Source organism: Pongo pygmaeus, chromosome 3 (genome assembly GCF_028885625.2).
Source record: "Pongo pygmaeus isolate AG05252 chromosome 3, NHGRI_mPonPyg2-v2.0_pri, whole genome shotgun sequence".
NCBI classification, from domain to species: domain Eukaryota; kingdom Metazoa; phylum Chordata; class Mammalia; order Primates; family Hominidae; genus Pongo; species Pongo pygmaeus.
In genome coordinates this window covers 23,633,104-23,650,208 of record NC_072376.2, presented here as the reverse complement: position 1 = coordinate 23,650,208, position 17,105 = coordinate 23,633,104, and the positions used below count along the sequence as shown (strand labels likewise).

The window sequence follows — 17,105 nt, the reverse complement described above, 5'->3', positions numbered from 1 at the left end:
GAGAAAGAATGGAGCCCTTCTCTGCCCAGGCCCAGAAAACTTGGGGCAGATATGAGAGTTAAGGGAAATGTGGTTGTGAAACCACAGGCTGAAGACCAGCACATGGTTTACCTTAGAACAGTTATTTAATCTTTCTTGTATCCAAATACTGGTATTACCTAGTGTTAAAGACTTACCCCTGATGAGACAGATCTACTCAAAAAACCTACTGTATTCCTCTTGTATGCGAAACATGTTGGGTGACCAAGAGATACATAACCTATTAAAGCCTTGAGAAGGAACAGATTCACAGTCAGAGGGGATGTAGTAAGTTAAAATGGTGTTATCCACTCACTAGATGTGTGATCTATTTCTGATAAATACATCAAAGTACTACTTTCTACATCAAAATACAACTAATAAAAGAGAAAAACGGACAAGTATGAATGATGGTTCTCAGGCTACAAGTGACCTGTAAACAAGAGGTGGAAAAGTTCAAGTCTATTGTTTGCCCAAGAAATGCATTATTAGTGAGAGGTACTATGATTTCTCACTGCCAGAGGGATGGTTAGTCATTGGTGGTTTTTAGGGGTTTGCAGTATGTGATGACTTGACATTTGGTAGAGCTGTCCTTATTAGTTAAAGGTAAGGATTTAGCCTTTAATCACTGATTGCCACCTTTTCAAATAAGAGAAGCTCTTTAAAAAAAAAAACAAAAAACTTTGCCAGATCCCCACGTGTTATTATTTCGATATATCCATATATATATGGATATGAAAATATTTGAAATATTTTCATGAAAGCTTTTTAAATGGTTGTATGTTATTAATTGAAACATTGAGTATATTTGAAAAAAGCGTGTTTCAGATACTGGTCAAGATGTTTTACATTAGAGACAATAGTTGATTACATAGTGAAGCTAAAATGTCATGTCAGTTAAAATGTTGTCTTAATTTATGTAAATAACCCTTTGAAATCCAAAACTAAATTTAAGTTATTTTGCAGTACCTTAATCTGTCTGGGGAGGGGAGATTTCTCTCTCAAAGTCAGACAAATGGTTTGGCTTTAGATCTTAGGGGTGGTTTTACTGTATTGGTGAGAGATAAATAGCTAGAATTATATTAATGTTCCTAGTTTTAGATTTACTTTTCCCATTTACCCAATTATTTCTCACAAGTTTAGAAATACAGTAGAACCATCAGGTGTTAGTTATTAGTCATTTGTTCTTAACAAATAACTTAGATTTGCAATTTTTCCATCTGTACTACATGAATTCTAAAAATTGAGAACCACACAAAAAAGCTACATTTCAAGCCATAGTCTGCAAATCAACAACCTTTTCAAAAATTTGCCTTTTTATTGTCCAGCCTGGGCATTTTTCTGCCTTTCAGCTTGTTACAGAGCATCAGCATAAGTAAAATTACCTCTAAGGTGTGCTGTTTCAGCTCCCAAAGATATTCAGTGCTTTGGTTTAAATGTCAATAGCTTCAGATGGGTAACTTTTATTTCTCATTCCAGATGGATTAATTAATAGGTATTCTAATATGTTATTGTATTCTTTAATTCAAAAATCTATTTCCTATCTCCACCTCACCCACCCTTAATTTCTGAAATGGGGATGCATTTCGTAATGGATAAAAATGTACTTATATATTTGTTATGTCTAAAAAACATTAAGGCAAAGTTATACACTATAACTGGTAGAATCCTAGAATCAAAGAGAAAAGAGTATGCTGAAGATAAGCATACATCACAGTAGCAAGAGAAGGATCAACAGTTTTAATTTTTTGTTTTCTCTCTCCCATTTCACAATAACCCTCTTAGTTTTCTTTATCAAAGGTCCTCTGAAATAAATAATGCAGTTCTTTGCCATGACTGTCTTTGGCACATAAAAGATGTCACTGTAAAATTTCTTTCATGATGCTACAGGTTGAGCTCTTTAAGTGAGCAACACTAGGCTAGTTGGAAGCTTATCAAGGATTCATCAGTGGAGAAATATCCTTTTGATAATACATGTAATAAAATTACTTGAAGTGCTTAGACTTAGGTCTTGTTTATTAAACATGAGTGGAGGTTTCAGGCATCCTTGTAAACTTTCTTCTGTTTCAGGACTTGCTCATAAATTGCTGAGAGGCACGTGTGTCGCAATAAAACTTTGCCGTCTTTAAGTCTGAGGTGCTCTGTCTCAGGCATAAAGAACAATACACAACAATTGTTTGCCGTTATCTTAATCTAAAGCTGTAGTTTCATTGAAAATGAACAGGCCATGACTTTTTACCAAATGCTTCCAGCCTTCCCTTATCTGATAGACCATCTTTTGGAAACAACCAGGTGGATGTTAATGGGTGAAATAATTCACTAAAAACAGTTAATTCAAAATCATTGTTTTGGCATCCAAATCCAAAAGCCTTTTTACTGTTTCTAATGTTGAATCACACTACAGATCTTTGAGAAAGTTGGTAACATTACAGTTCATTTAAAGAAAATGTTGTGGGTACATCTCCTTTCTGGTTTATTTAGCTTATTCTTTATAACAGTTTTTTTAATTAGAGAACATTCCTGTATGAATGATTCATGGTGCCCTCTTTTCTCCCCACCTTCTACCTTTTTAGATCATGAATCGGTTCAGTGGTGTTATGACAACTTCATTAACTACAGGTCCCTGATGTCCGCAGACAATGTACGCCAGCAGCTATCTCGAATTATGGACAGATTTAATTTGCCTCGTCGAAGTACTGACTTTACAAGCAGGGACTATTATATTAATATAAGAAAAGCTTTGGTTACTGGGTATTTTATGCAGGTATGTAGATAATATGGGAATGAATAAGTATTCACATGACACTGATTTCTATTAACAGTCCTTTGAATCCACTCAAAAGCAAAAGTGAGTTTATGCATGCTCATAAAAATTTATCTTAAATGTTGTTACATCCAGTTTCTTTGAGTGAATTAATATACTAAGAAATTTTAAGTATTTAATGAGTAACAAATTAATGTACTAAATGGCTAAGGTAGTCTAGTTATACAGGAATCATTCTTAGAATTATTTTATTAATAGAGCCTTTGTTATACAAAATGGAAACTTTGGCTACTTTCAGATGTGATTAGGCACCTATTTCTTCAGGAATGTGAATATTGATCAGTGCATTAAAGTTTCTCTGAATCTAGGTCTTAATTGGAAATACATTGTCATAACAGAGTACTAAAAGGAAGCAATTGAGCAGATCCAAAAGTACATACAGTTGGCTTTAGTCTTTATCTAAAAACTAAGCACCTCCAAATTCAAATATTCAAATACATGGATTTCATTTACAGTCCTCTACAGAGTGATCATTGGTAATTATGACCAAGACCCTTGCATACTGCAAAAGCCAAAAATGTCTGTTGAGTAGCAATAAAGATGAAACATAATTTAAAAGGTTTTATTTAGTTTAAGTGTGCTGTGTTAACGGCTATAAGAACAGAAGTAAAACTTGTCAAGTAAATACTGCGAACAGTTTATTTAAGGTGTTTATAAGATAAGAGAAACATTGAGAAAAATGCAAGAAAATTTTGTGGTGATAAAATTGAAAGCAAAACACTTCTCTTCTATCTCTTTCCTGTTTGTTCATTCTCTCTTTGGCTGTGTCTGTTAAGCACGATGTGGCTTACCCTTAAGGCCAGATGGGCTCAGTAGCTAGAATATGAGCCTGAGGACATTCAGTTTCAGAATCAAAAATCAAAGGAGATTGGTGAGATGTCTGTATTTGAATCTAAGTAACAGAATGTTTATTGTGGCATCTTATTATATAATAGGCTTATTAGAGTTTGGTGAATAATAGGTATGAGCATTCTTTCTTGAAACTCTTAACTGTATTCTTAATATTTGATATGTACTGGCTTCTCTTTGACATGTTCTGTTCTTTTTTAGGGGAGGGGTATGGGATGAGGGAGGCAATGTCTCACTCCCAGGCTGGAGTGCAGTGGCGCAGTCATGGCTCACTGCAGCTTTTACCTCCCTGGGCTCTGGTGATCCTCCCACCTCAGACTCCTGAGTTCCTGGGACTACAGGCACGCACCACTATGCCCAGCTAATTTTTGCCTTTTTGTGTGTGTAGAGAGGGCCTCGCCATGTTGCCCAGGCTGGTCTTGAACTACTGGCTTCAAATGATCCTCCTACCTCGACCTCCCAAAGTGCTGGGATTACAGACGTGAACCACCAGGCCTGGGTTGACATGTTCTTAAATTTGCTTTTTATATTTCAAAAAAAAACTGGCCGGGCGCTGTGGCTCACGCCTGTAATCCCAGCACTTCTGGAGGCTGAGGCAGGCGGATCACGAGGTCAAGAGATCGAGACCATCCTGGCTAACATGGTGAAACCCCGTCTCTACTAAAAATACGAAAAATTAGCCGGGCGCGGTGGCGGATGCCTGTAGTCCCAGCTACTCGGGAGGCTGAGGCAGGAGAATGGCGTGAACCCAAGAGGCAGAGCTTGCAGTGAGCCGAGATAGCGCCACTGCACTCCAGCCTGGGCGAAAGAGCGAGACTCCGTCTCAAAAAAAAAAAAAAAATAGATGAAATTATATTCAAGCATTATACTTCTTAATTGTGTAGACTAAAATTTGTTACAAACAGCTAGGCACCACAGAGTGTGCTTGTAGTCCTAGCTACTAGAGAAATTGAGTGGAGAGCAAGGAGCGTTGAAGCCAGCCCAGGCAACATAGCAAAACCGTATCTCTTTAAAAACAAACAAAAAATTTATTAGAAACAGCATGCATTATAGTACCTGGCACCTAATAGGTGTTTAGTAAATATTTTGAATGAAATTGAGTTTCTTTTCTATTATTCATGCTCATTCTTTAAGCACAGGATATTAGAATTGGAAAGGGAGAACTGTCCATTTTGATGAGTATCACCAGTCAAGGTGTTATCAAAAAAAGAAATGAGAGAGAAGCACGTGCAAGCTCTTATTTTTTTTTTTCATTTTTATTTTCCTGTCCTTGTAGGTTACCTTTTTCTTTTCCCTCTTTGCCCTCTTTAGTTTTCTACCTTATTTTTTATTCTATTTCTTTATTTTCTTTTTTGAGATGGAGCCTCTCACTCTGTCGCCCAGGCTGGAGTGCAGTGACTTGATCTCAGCTGTCTGCAACCTCCGCCTCCTGGGTTCAGGCGATTCTCCTGCCTCAGCCTCCTGAGTAGCTGGGATACAGGCACCCGCCACCACGCGTGTCTAATTTTTGTATTTTTAGTAGAGATGAGATTTCACCGTGTTGGCCAGGCTGGTCTCGAACTCCTGACCTCAGGTGATCCGCCTGTCTCAGCCTCCCAAAGTGCTGGGATTACTGCACCTGGCTTTAGTTTTCTACCTTAGACATGAATGTTGTGGTAATTGTCTACTCATAGTTGGCGCCCAGTGCTGAAGAGCCTGCTCTAGATGATCTAAGGTAGGAAAGATCAGATAGTAAATGTTGGGCTCTGTGGACCCATGATGTCCTTGTCAAAACTACCTAACAAGGTAATAGGTATAGACAAATGGGCATGCCTGTGTTCTAATAAAACTTTCCTTATGGACACTGAAGTTTGAATTTTACATGCTACTCATGCTTCACGGAATGTTTTTTGTATGATATTTTTTCTTTCTAATTAAAGATATATAAACCATTTTGGATTCACAGACCTTACAAATAGAGGCTGTGAGTTGGATTTGGCCCACAGGTGGCACTTTGCTTATCTCTGCTTTTATCAGACAGTGATAAATAAGTATAGCCATAGAATGAAAAGTAAAAGGGAGGCCTGCCTCTTCCTAATTATGTAGGTAGCTTTACAACTAGCATGTCAGAAGCATTGTATTAATAATATACTGGGTTTTGGTTTCAGGTGGCACATTTAGAACGAACAGGGCATTACTTAACTGTGAAAGATAACCAGGTGGTTCAGTTGCATCCCTCTACTGTTCTTGACCACAAACCTGAATGGGTGCTTTATAATGAGTTTGTTCTAACAACAAAGAATTACATCCGGACATGTACAGATATCAAGCCAGAATGGTAAGTACACTTTTTGTTCTAACAGTTTTTTGTTCGTACTTTGCTCAAAATGGAACCTGACTGTTGTTAGAGTCATGGCCTTGCATTCGCTCATTGAGAATTTATATTTCAGTGTGTAGGTATGAGGGAATTGACTGGATGGTGTGATTAATCTTTCACACACACCCTTTGATAAGTGGACAGTGGGATTGTTGATATTTATGGGCAGGATTTGAAGCCAAATGTGAAGTTACATTTGAATAGCATGAAAAGTTTCTTTAGGGGCTGGGCATGGTGGCTCACACCTGTAATCCCAGGACTCTGGGAGGCCAGGATGGGAGGATCACTTGAAGCCAGGGGTTCAAGACCAGCCTGTGCAATATAGCCAGAACCCATCTCTACTAAAATATATATAGGTGTGTACAAAAATTAGCTGGGCATGTATGTGCTGCACGTCTATAGTCCCAGCTACTGGGGAGGCTGAGGCAGGAGGATTGCTTGACCCCAGGAGTTTGAGGTTGCAGTGAGCTATGATCATGCCACTGTACTCCAGCCTGGGTGACAGTGAGACCCTGTCTCTCAAAAATACTTTTAAAAAAGGGTTTTTTAAATTTTTTTTTTTTTTTTTTTTTTTTTTTTAGAGTTTCTTTGGCGCCATTCTCTTGTTGTGATTAACTCAAGTCAGTACTGTTTCTTGCTTGCAGAAATCTGGTTGTTGTTTTTTTTTTTAACAATTTTTTTGTCCCATTACAATTAGCTCTCAACTATTTATTATTTATATATTGGTTTTTAGGAACTGTGCAGGCATAAAAATGATAGCTCTTTGTGTTTTAACATACTAGCTTCTACAAAATGTAGAGTAAGAACGGATTGTTTTATTTTAAGCAAAATAACCCTCACCTTGATGGTTTTTTGTTTTATTTATGCCAGAATCTATTCTATAACCTATGATAGGAAATGTCAGCCAAGAGTAGTGGGACTGAAGGCACGTATTCTACGTGCTGTCACCGCTTTATATTGTGCAGCTGCTTTCTTATATGGATTTGGGACTTTTGACACTTAAATTGTGTAGGACATTACCATTTTATCTTAAACGCTTTGTTGAGAAAAAAAATTGTATAGCTAAACTTTATAAAAGATTTCAGTCAAGTGTATTTTGGGGGTATAGAGTTATAGTTATTAAAACATTGAAAATGAGAGGATCCAATCATTTGAATACCACGATGTTTCCTACACAGAACCTGTTACATATTACTATATCTTTGGAGCGGCAAATTAATAGTGTGCCAGAGTAAAGAAATCAGTGACTTTATCTGTTATCTTTACATTCATGTATCCTGAGGGGTTTGTTATTAAGTTTATGGTAAGTCCAACATCAGAAAATTCACATCTTACTAAATAAAATAGTTAACACATTTCTAAAAGTGCTATTTGTAAGGATTAGTTATTTGTGTTTTTCTGAGACTTGAATTCATAGATTTGCCTTGGTTCATCAGTATATTAATGAATAATGCCTATCCTATTAACAACTCCAGTACTTCAATTAAATGTTAATTTGGAAATTTTTCTCCCCCTTTCTAAACAGGTTGGTGAAAATTGCCCCTCAATATTATGACATGAGCAATTTCCCACAGTGCGAAGCAAAGAGACAGTTGGACCGCATCATTGCCAAACTTCAATCCAAGGAATATTCACAGTACTGAATTCAGTGCTTAGAACTGAAGTTATTGAGAGGACAGCTTTAAAAGATGAATGAACTCAAAAGTTCGAGTTGTGCTCTTCACGTTGGTTCGATAATGGCCTTTATTTGAAAGCTTTTTAATTTTTCTTTACAGTAAATATTCCATTCTGATTTCATAAATTAAACATTTATGCCTCCCTTTTGTGTTGACACTGTAGCTCATACTGGAAAAGTCGATCAATGTTTTGCAGTTTATTGAAAGTAGTTCTATATATAACAATGTTATAAGCATTTCTTTAGAAATGGTTGAAAATGCTTCTAAAATGTGATTATCGACCATGGTATGCATGATCGTTGTAATTGTTGACATTCCTTTTAGAAGTTGTGAAATGTTACAACTTGTGCTTATGTAGACACAATCTTCTGTCTCAGTACAGAGGCACTGACTTCAATAAAGTCTATTTATACTAATTTTGGCCAAAGCCCTTTGGTATCTTTGTTCTAGTCTCTAAGTATAGCTGTTTTTCTTTTCAAGTGTGGAGCTTTTTTATTATTATAATTATACTATTACTACATATTTAGTGTCTTTCTACCAGGAGTACTCCTTAGGAAAAGTAGCTGTTAAAGCAATATTTTTAAGAGCATGGCTTAGCGCTTTGTTAGGTTAATCAGGATGTGATCAATCTAAAAGGGGTAAAGTGTGTGTAGTGATCATTTGAAACTGGACCCCGAAAGACAGAATAATGAAAGGAGAGCTCTCTACTTGTCTTTCTTAGAGTTCCTTTCATAAGGCTCATAATTTATTATCTTAACTACATTTTTGTCAGATGTTTTTATTATACTTCTAGCTTCTCAAACGTTTATTAGTATTAGGTAAGAGGAAAGCATATTTTAGATCTCAGTTTAACAAAATTCTTAGTGATGGAAGTTTTATGCAGTATACGAAATAATTTGTATAGTGTGTTAAAATGTACATTTGACCTTCCATTTTCTACGACAGGCAGTAGACAAGTTGAAAACTTGTATACATTCATTTAAGTGTTAAAGGAAATATATAGGTGTGTGCCTGGCATTTAAATATGCTTGGTAACTAGCATATGACTTAGGAAGTTGGGCAAGTTAACTCTTTGAAGCTAACTAGTATGCTTTTTAGTGTAGGTAGGTGTTACTAAATGATGCCTGGTGGCTTGAAAAAGTTAATGTGCCTTGTATAAGTGCCTCATTTTGTTCCCATGGAATAGTTTACATGATGGAATAATACTTCAGGTTACATTTAAATATTGGTTAGATATTCATGCAACATAAGCATTGGCAACATTGCCAGAATCTCTTAAAGTTATGTTGAAAAAGTCTAAGTACTTGGTCAGACTGTTCTCACTGAAGTGGCAGCTCTCACCAGAGGAATATTTTGCCTGTTAATTTAAGCTGCAAGTGTAGTTTGTAAGTTGTTGTGTATCTTTAAATCTGACCATCCAATTTTAAGTAGGTCTCAGAGTGGTGTAACGTATTATTTAATCTTGGGCTGTGTAAAATGTGAAGTTAGACCATTAGGTTTTCTTACAGTGAAACTGTTACGTGTTAGAGTTTTCAGATATCTAGAATAAAGTTTGGTATTTGGCAGAGCTTCTAGGAATGATGGATGTGCATTGAGAATGGCCACATAGAAAGAGCAAGTTGAGTTTTTATCATGATGTCTATCCCCCGCCATCTCCAGTTGTTCTAGGCTGCCTACATCTGACCAAAGCTGAAAATTCTTTTTATTTTATTTTTTTCTTTTTTAAAGATGGAGTCTTGCTCTGCTGCCCAGGCTGGAGTGCAGTGGCGCAAACTCAGCTTACTACAAGCTCTGCCTCCTGGGCTCACGCCATTCTCCTGCCTCAGCCTCCCGAGTAGCTGGGACTACAGGCGCCCACCACCACACCTGGCTAATTTTTTTGTATTTTTAGTAGAGACGAGGTTTCACCGTGTTAGCTAAGATGGTCTCGATCTCCTGACCTCGTGATCCACCCGTCTCGGCCTCCCAAAGTCCTGGGATTAACAGGCGTGAGCCACCGTGCCCAGCCTAAAGCTGAAGATTCTTACCATTGATGTTATTGACAAAGTTGTGGCTTTTAAAAATGGTCTTCTCTCAACCTGCTTATCTTATAGATTTGGCAGCTGAACACCAAAGTTGTTAGTTTCCTTTGTTCACATAGAGTTATGACTATCAAATAATTTATTTGTGCTATACAACAAGAAAATTAGAAAGTTTTTTGGAGATTACCTGAAGAGGTCACCTTCCTTATCTCTCAACTTGGAATAGGTGAACTGCTTGTTGCATTATGGTATAAGGAAAGAAAGCCATCAGTAAGTAGAACCATTGACCCTGCAAATGTCAGGAAGTTAACACAACTTGTGAGAAATGGGACAAGATAAAAGATGCCCTACAATAAACCAATTTAGCTAGAATCCAAAAGCATTCTATACTCAAGTTTTTTATATGGCATATGACTTAGTTCTAGAATTTTAGGTTTATAAGGTACTCGCATATACTTAGAAGTAATTTTAATGGCTATCCTCCCTAACCAGATACATCAAGAAAAACAGTTCATTGCCCTTGAAGGCTGCCTAATAGCTCTTAGAAATGCTAAGCTAAAGCCCTTTCTGTGTAACACCTGATTCCAGTTTTTCCTTCTAGAACATAATTAAATAAGGCAGTTCTGCTACTTGGTGGCCATTTAGATATTTGGAGTTAACTGTCATCTTCCCTTATTTTTAATTTAGACTGAATACCCTGGTTTTTTTTTTGTTTGTTTTCTTTCCTGTCAACATTTCTCTTTAACATGATTTCCATCTATTCTGAACATTCCTGGTTAACCTCTGCCAAGTACTCTGTGGATTGCAGTCAGTACTATGGTCTAAGCTGGACAGACTGCAGTTGAACTTGCTATTTCCCAGAGGACCAGGCCTACCATCACTTCTGTTACTACAATTTCAGATTACATTAACCTTTCAAGCAACCACAGCATACTTTTGTTTCATATTAATCTTAGTATAAACTTAAGGCTCCTAATTATTACTTGAGAATTTTAATCTTTGTGGCTCAGGGCTGAGAAGGGACCTTCACAGACCTTGGGTGGTGTTAATCTTTGGAGACTTCACCCAACATGTTCAAATATATCCATAGCTCACATGTTCAAATATATCCATAGCTCATTAATGACATTTAAAAAAATTAAAGGCAGGATAGGAATATCTTAATTATAAATGTTTTCTAACAGTCTCAGAATTCTTGTAGTATGAAACTAACCACATTATTTCAAATGCAGTTTTTATCAATGTTACATTTAAAAATGAAGTTGACAGATTTAGTAAATGATTGCATGTAAACATTAATTTGAATTTTGCAGTTTCTTTTAATATTAAAGAACATGATGAGGTGGTTTTCTGGTCTTGTGCATTTTTAGTGGTCCCTAAAAAATGGGCTATAAGGATTTCTTAGATGATTAACAGCATTTCAGAGCAAGAGTCATGGTTCAAAGACAGTTTTTAAAGTTCTGCTTTATTGAGGTATAATTAACATCAACTATATAGTTTGATAAAGTTTGACAAATGTATATAGTTGTGTAATTGTCACCACAATAAATACACAACGTTTTCATCACCCTAAAAAGTTCCCCATGTCTCTCTGTAGCTAATACCCTTCCTCCTATTCCAAGTGTTTGGCTACTTGGAATCATACTGTGTGTAGTGTTTTGTGTCTAGATTCTCTAATTTGGCATAATCCTTTCAAGAGTCATCTATTTCACATGTATCAGTGAGTTCTTTTTTTATTGCTGGGTGGTATTCCATTGTATACGTACTATATTTGTTTATGTGTTTTCCACTTGTTAGAAAGTCAGCTTTTGACGGTTACGAGTAAAGCTATTTGCGTGTAGATTTTTATATGGGCATGGGTAAGTTTTTCTATTGGGTAAGTAACTAGGAATCAGAGTTGCTGGGTTGTGATAAATATACGTTAAATTTTGTGAGAAACTGCTAGTTTTTCAAAATACTGTATCATTTTGCTCCCCCACCATCAGCATATAGGTGTTTTGATTGCCCTGTATCCTTGCCAACATTTCATAGTATCTATTTTATTTTAAATTTTAGTCATTTTAGTAGGTGTTGTACCTCGTGGTTTGTTTGCATTTCTCTAATGACTAATCAGTAATGGTGTGGAATATTGGGATATCTTTTCATGTCCCCATTTGCCATTTATATCTCTTAGGTGAAGTGACTGCTCATAACTTTTGCCCTCTTTATAATTAGTTTTTCTAATTATTGAGTTTAAGAGTTCTTTGTGTATACTGGATCTAACTTCTTTATGAGATAATGTGTTTTGCAAATGTTTCTCTAACCCGTTAGCTTGTACTGTTGTTTGCTTAAGAGTGTCTTTTGCAGAGTAGAACTTTTTTTTTTTTTTTTTTTGAGACGGAGTTTTGCTCTTGTTGCCCAGGCTGGAGTGCAATGGTGTGATCCCAGCTCACCACAACCTCCACCTCCCGTGTTCAATTGATTCTCCTGAGTCCTCAGCCTCCAGAGTAGCTGGGATTACAGGCATGCGCCACCACGCCCAGCTAATTTTGTATTTTTATAGAGACGGGGTTTCTCCATGTTGGTCAGGCTCGTCTTGAACTCCTGACCTCAGGTGATCCATCCACCTCGGCCTCCCAAAGTGCTGGGATTACAGGAGGGAGCCACCGCGCCCAACCCAGAAGAGTAGAACTTTTTAAAATATTGATCAAGTCCAATATTTGGTTTTGGGTTGGTTTTTGTTTGTTTTCTTAAATGGTTTAATGGTTTGTGCTTTTTGGTCAGGGTCAGTTTTGGTGGTATGCTAAGAGGACAACAAAGAGCAGTCTGGTTTGAATGGAGCATGATCTCTTTATTTAGGTAAAAACAGGAGACTATGAATTTAGGTTGGGGTTGAGTTGTGGAGGAACTTAAAGGTTAGGCTAGGTGTGCATCTGAGTTCAATATAGAGGATAGATTGTCGGAAGAGGGTTCACTGAAGTCATTTAGAAAAAAATACTACACAATAACCCAGGTAATGAGATTGAACCAGAAAAGAAGAATCAGAATGAAAGGGTCAGAGATGAAGTGGTGGTGTAAAGCAAGAGTCATCAGAGATAGCTTGTGTAGGCTATATGAGATGCATGGCTTGGGGTGCCAGTCATGAATCTAGGCTGCATATCAATTTGAGATCCTAGTTGCTGCTGAGAGAGAAAAAAATTGTGAAGATTAAAAAGCACAGAACCTTTAATAAGAGAAGGGGAGGTGTGAAGGAGCAGCCAGAAAGTAAAATAATTTATTTAGATAGTGGAGTTTCATGCTGCAGAGAGGTGTGTAGTGGATGGGAACTGTGAATCCTGAAAGCTATGGGAATTGGTAGTTTGGTCTTTAGCCAGCTTATGTACGTTTAAGGTAGAGGATTCAAGCAGGTATTCAAAAGGGCCCAGATGCAGCCTGCCCTCATGTGATCCTCATGAAGTGTTTCAAAGAAATAGAGCAACTTTCTGTAAAAATAGATCCACGTAAAGTTTTCAGAATATTCCTAAGTCTGGCAAGGGCAGGCCTACCTGAAGTTTCTCCTGACACACTGTTAATTAGCTGCTTTGTAGGTAGGCATGTATTCTTCAGTTTGCCAGAACCCGTTGCATGCCTTCATTTAGTCTACCTGTAGGCATTGTTGGGTGAGAAAGGGTTTTGAAGTGGGAAAGCTTGCAAAGACTGCTTTTAACAGAAAGTTTCATGGGCAGGATTGAGACCAAGAGGAAAGAAACTTCAAGTTAATGGACCACCTTGAAATTTTAGGCAAAACCTATACCTGTGTCATGGGAGAGACTGGGATTATGGCCACACTTGATCTGAAGTTGAGGTCAAACTTAGTGATGTTAGCCTTGAAAATAGGAGAGGTTTTCATAGACCAGGATGAAGATAGAAAGGAAAGTTACAAGGGACTTCAGCTTAAATTTAGTCTCTCTCATCTTGGCACAGAGGGATATATCTGTTAATCTGAGGTGGATCAAGTTCAGGCTTGAGAAGAGGGAGTAATGCATGAGACTTTGAAAGTGGTTTGATTGTGAGTAAGCAAGAGATGGTGAAAGAGATGCCTTAGATCATGGGCATACTTAGATCTTACAATTTTGATGATGAATTCACGCTAGCCTGAGAACTGAAGTGGAAGGCTACCCCTGGTTGATGATGGGAGCCACCATGCCCAGCTGGTATTGAGTTCTTAAAAATGGAAATTCTTTGATTTTTAAGGAATGATAGATAAAACTTGTGCAGTAGACTATAAAAGAAATGATTAGAATTTCATCTCTGATTTGTGATAACGAGTATGTTATTATTTTAGAATATTTGCATTTTAGTGTACTGTCTCAGTTCTGCTTACTACAAAAACATACTGAAGACTGTTTTGTAAGATACTTACTTAAAAAATTTTAAAGTTTTATATTTGGCTGTTTTGTTGAATCATTGTTTCCCAAGATTATATTAATGAAATACAGCTTACACCTCATTTTCTTTTTTCTTATTATTTCCCTTTTTACACTTAAGGAAGGCTGAACGGATAACTTTTAAGGTATTGTCTTACGTGTTAAATGTCTGAGTATGCTTTCCTTGCCTCTCCAGCAATATTTTAATAACCTTAGAGAAACATGTAGGATTTTCTACAGAAAGTGTCGGCTGCTTTAGAGGTGTCTCCCTGAAGTGATGCATGACTGATCAGGATCTACTCGTGTCGTCTTTGGTAAAGTTATGTTGCTTGTCAGGGTGAGGAGAGTTTTTGAGATGCAAATTTTCCCGTTTTTGTTTTATTACCATAGAGAAATGTAATAGTAGGTGTCTTTTGGTATAGATAACTTTTAAACAGTACAGGTGGCTCTTGGACAGTTACTGTTGTGTTTTAAACAAGCAGCAGTAAGGCAGACCGAAGACAGTAGAAAAAATGATCAACATGGTGGAGGGAAAGAAAGCAGTCAGTAACAACTTATATAATAATTTGCAGGAACTCTTAGAACTGAACCTTACAGTTAAGTTGTAATATCTGGGGTAGATTGTATTATTTCCTTATTTCAGAAGAACTGAGGCCCCAGGTCACATGGCTGTTTATCTGCAGAGCTGGCATTCCACTCTGCTTAGCTAAGTGCTCCCTCAACCTTGATGCTATTTTTCCTGAGCTGGGTACCAGGGGAGCTTGGATATGTAAAGCTTGGTTGATGTCCTTGATAGGTGCATGGCTCTAAGACTGTGATTTTCATCCTAAGTTTAGGAATTTACACACCTGTGTGGACAAGGTGGGTCTAATTATTTTTCATTCTGGTTTAATGTTGACAAGAAAACAGACATGGAAGAGGACTTTCCTGCACTCCTGGTCTTCCTTTTCCTTAAGTAGTGCTACAAGGGTCTGACCGGGAGATCTTTTTACTGGTGGCTTGCTGCTTAAAATAATACAGGTTTTGAGTACAATCATTTCTTCGTATTGTTTTTAAAGTAGAGCAGTGATATGGCTAGTCTGAAGTGAACATAGTCCAGAAGTCACTTGCTTGGTTTGGGGATTAGTATTTGCAAGGTGAACCACCCATTCTCTTCTGCTTATTTACACTATACTGCTTTTATCTATAACGTGGAGCCATCATTAAGGTAGATTGTTTTTTCTATCTCTGTCCTTGGAACCTGTTCAAGTATTTAAAGCTGTTTTCCTCTGCTAGGCTTTGAGTTTCTTAAGGGTTGGAGCCATATCATTATGTCCCTTGCACCTGGTTCTGGTATACAATATCATTCTTTCAGCAAATACTTTTATTTATTTATTTATTTGAGGCAGAATCTCGCTCTATTGCTCACGCTGAAGTGCAGTGGCACGATCTGGCTCACTGCAACCTCTGCCTCCCAGGTACAAGTGTTTCTCCTGCCTCAGCCTCCCGAGTAGCTGGGATTACAGGCGCCCACCATCACATCCAGCTAATTTTTGTATTTTTAGTAGTGATGGGGTTTCACCATGTTGGCCAGGCTTGTCTTGAGCTCCTGACCTCAAGTGATCCACCCACCTCGGCCTCCCAAAGTGCTGGGATTACAGGTGTGAGCCACTGCGCCTGGCCAAGCTTCTTTCTTTATATGGACTTTGAAACATTTACTGTGACTCTTGGGATTTCTAGTTGAAGTCACCTGCAAAGGGATTCCCCCTGTAAATGTCCATATTGCATATTGCTGTGAATATGACTGGAGGTTGTAACTTACCTGAATGTTTCCCTTTCCTGTTTACATGCCAGGTAATACTGAAAGGGAAATGTCCAGAAAGGATGTATTGGATGCTTTCAAAAGAATCACAACCTTTTCATGAATAAACCTCCTTTTATTTATGAATGGACATTGTGCTGTCTGTGACAATGTTTGTAAGTGCTGTAATCTGCTAAAATCAGTATCTGATTACAAATAAATGACCAAAGTATTTGTCTACAAGGGAAACTCCAGGACATTGTGTACTTTCTAAGGATCCTGTTTCAGTTTCCAGGGGGAAGATTTTGAACTATTTGGCATATAACAAGTTATTTTTCTCCTCTAACATCTTTTTTCCCCAGTCTCATAAGGAAGAGAGAAAAGTCAGAAAATAATATTTAAATTCTGTAACTAGCTTATTATTTTCATATTAAAAAGTAATCACTGATGGTTTTTCTATAGGTATGAGATCAAGGGAATCATTTTTAGAAATCATTTTCATTGTAAAAAGTATATTAGATGTCTTTTGCCAAATTTTATCTATAAACAGTAATTATAAACAGTATCAGTCTTATTTTCCTATTGTTTATGAACAATATAAAGACCTCTTAATAGTGATCTAAAAGCTTTCTATTGTCACTGGGTTACCTTCAGAATTTCTAGGCCTGTTAGATTTATTTTTGTAGTTAGCATTTAAAGTTTTGCTCTGTATTAGAAAACAAAACTTAGAAAAACAGATAGTGGCAGTTCATCACTTCCCCCACTTTTATTTCCAAGCCATTATCTAGTTTCTCAATGTGGCATTGCAACTCTGATTTTTTACTGTTCGTGCACTAAGGCATTTGAGATAAGCCCTTAGTGTTGAGGAAATCCTAAATCCTACTGCTGGGGGGTTAAAGGAAATACAGTGACAGGCTATGAAATAGTGTTGTCATAACTTATCAGTGGCTAGTAAATAGGGTAGTTGCCTTCTGACACCATTTTGAGTGAAGGCAGTTTAATTGCGTTGCCTCTGTTTAGATAAGCATTTGGAATCCACAGTCAAATGTGTGAATGCTGTGGTTAAAGTATTTCCATTATATGAGATTTGATTTCTTAAGTGATTTTTTTTCTCAGGTTCCATTCTACATCAAAAGTTATTTGGAAAATGTCTTTCACTGTATGTGTACATGGAGAACCATAACCTATAATTGTAT

The 17,105-nt window shown here is 37.2% G+C and overlaps 1 protein-coding gene across 1 annotated transcript in view; it reads left to right on the top strand.

Moving 5' to 3' along the window:
- DHX15 (DEAH-box helicase 15) overlaps positions 1-8,139 on the top strand; it is a 57,081-nt gene extending 48,942 nt beyond the window's left edge. Inside the window, exons 12-14 of the mRNA XM_054484517.2 lie at positions 2,592-2,782; positions 5,839-6,008; positions 7,573-8,139. Of these exons, the coding sequence (XP_054340492.2) occupies positions 2,592-2,782; positions 5,839-6,008; positions 7,573-7,690 (479 nt within the window). The 3' untranslated portion in view covers positions 7,691-8,139. The remainder of the gene's footprint in view (positions 1-2,591; positions 2,783-5,838; positions 6,009-7,572) is intronic.
- Positions 8,140-17,105: the final 8,966 nt, after the last annotated feature.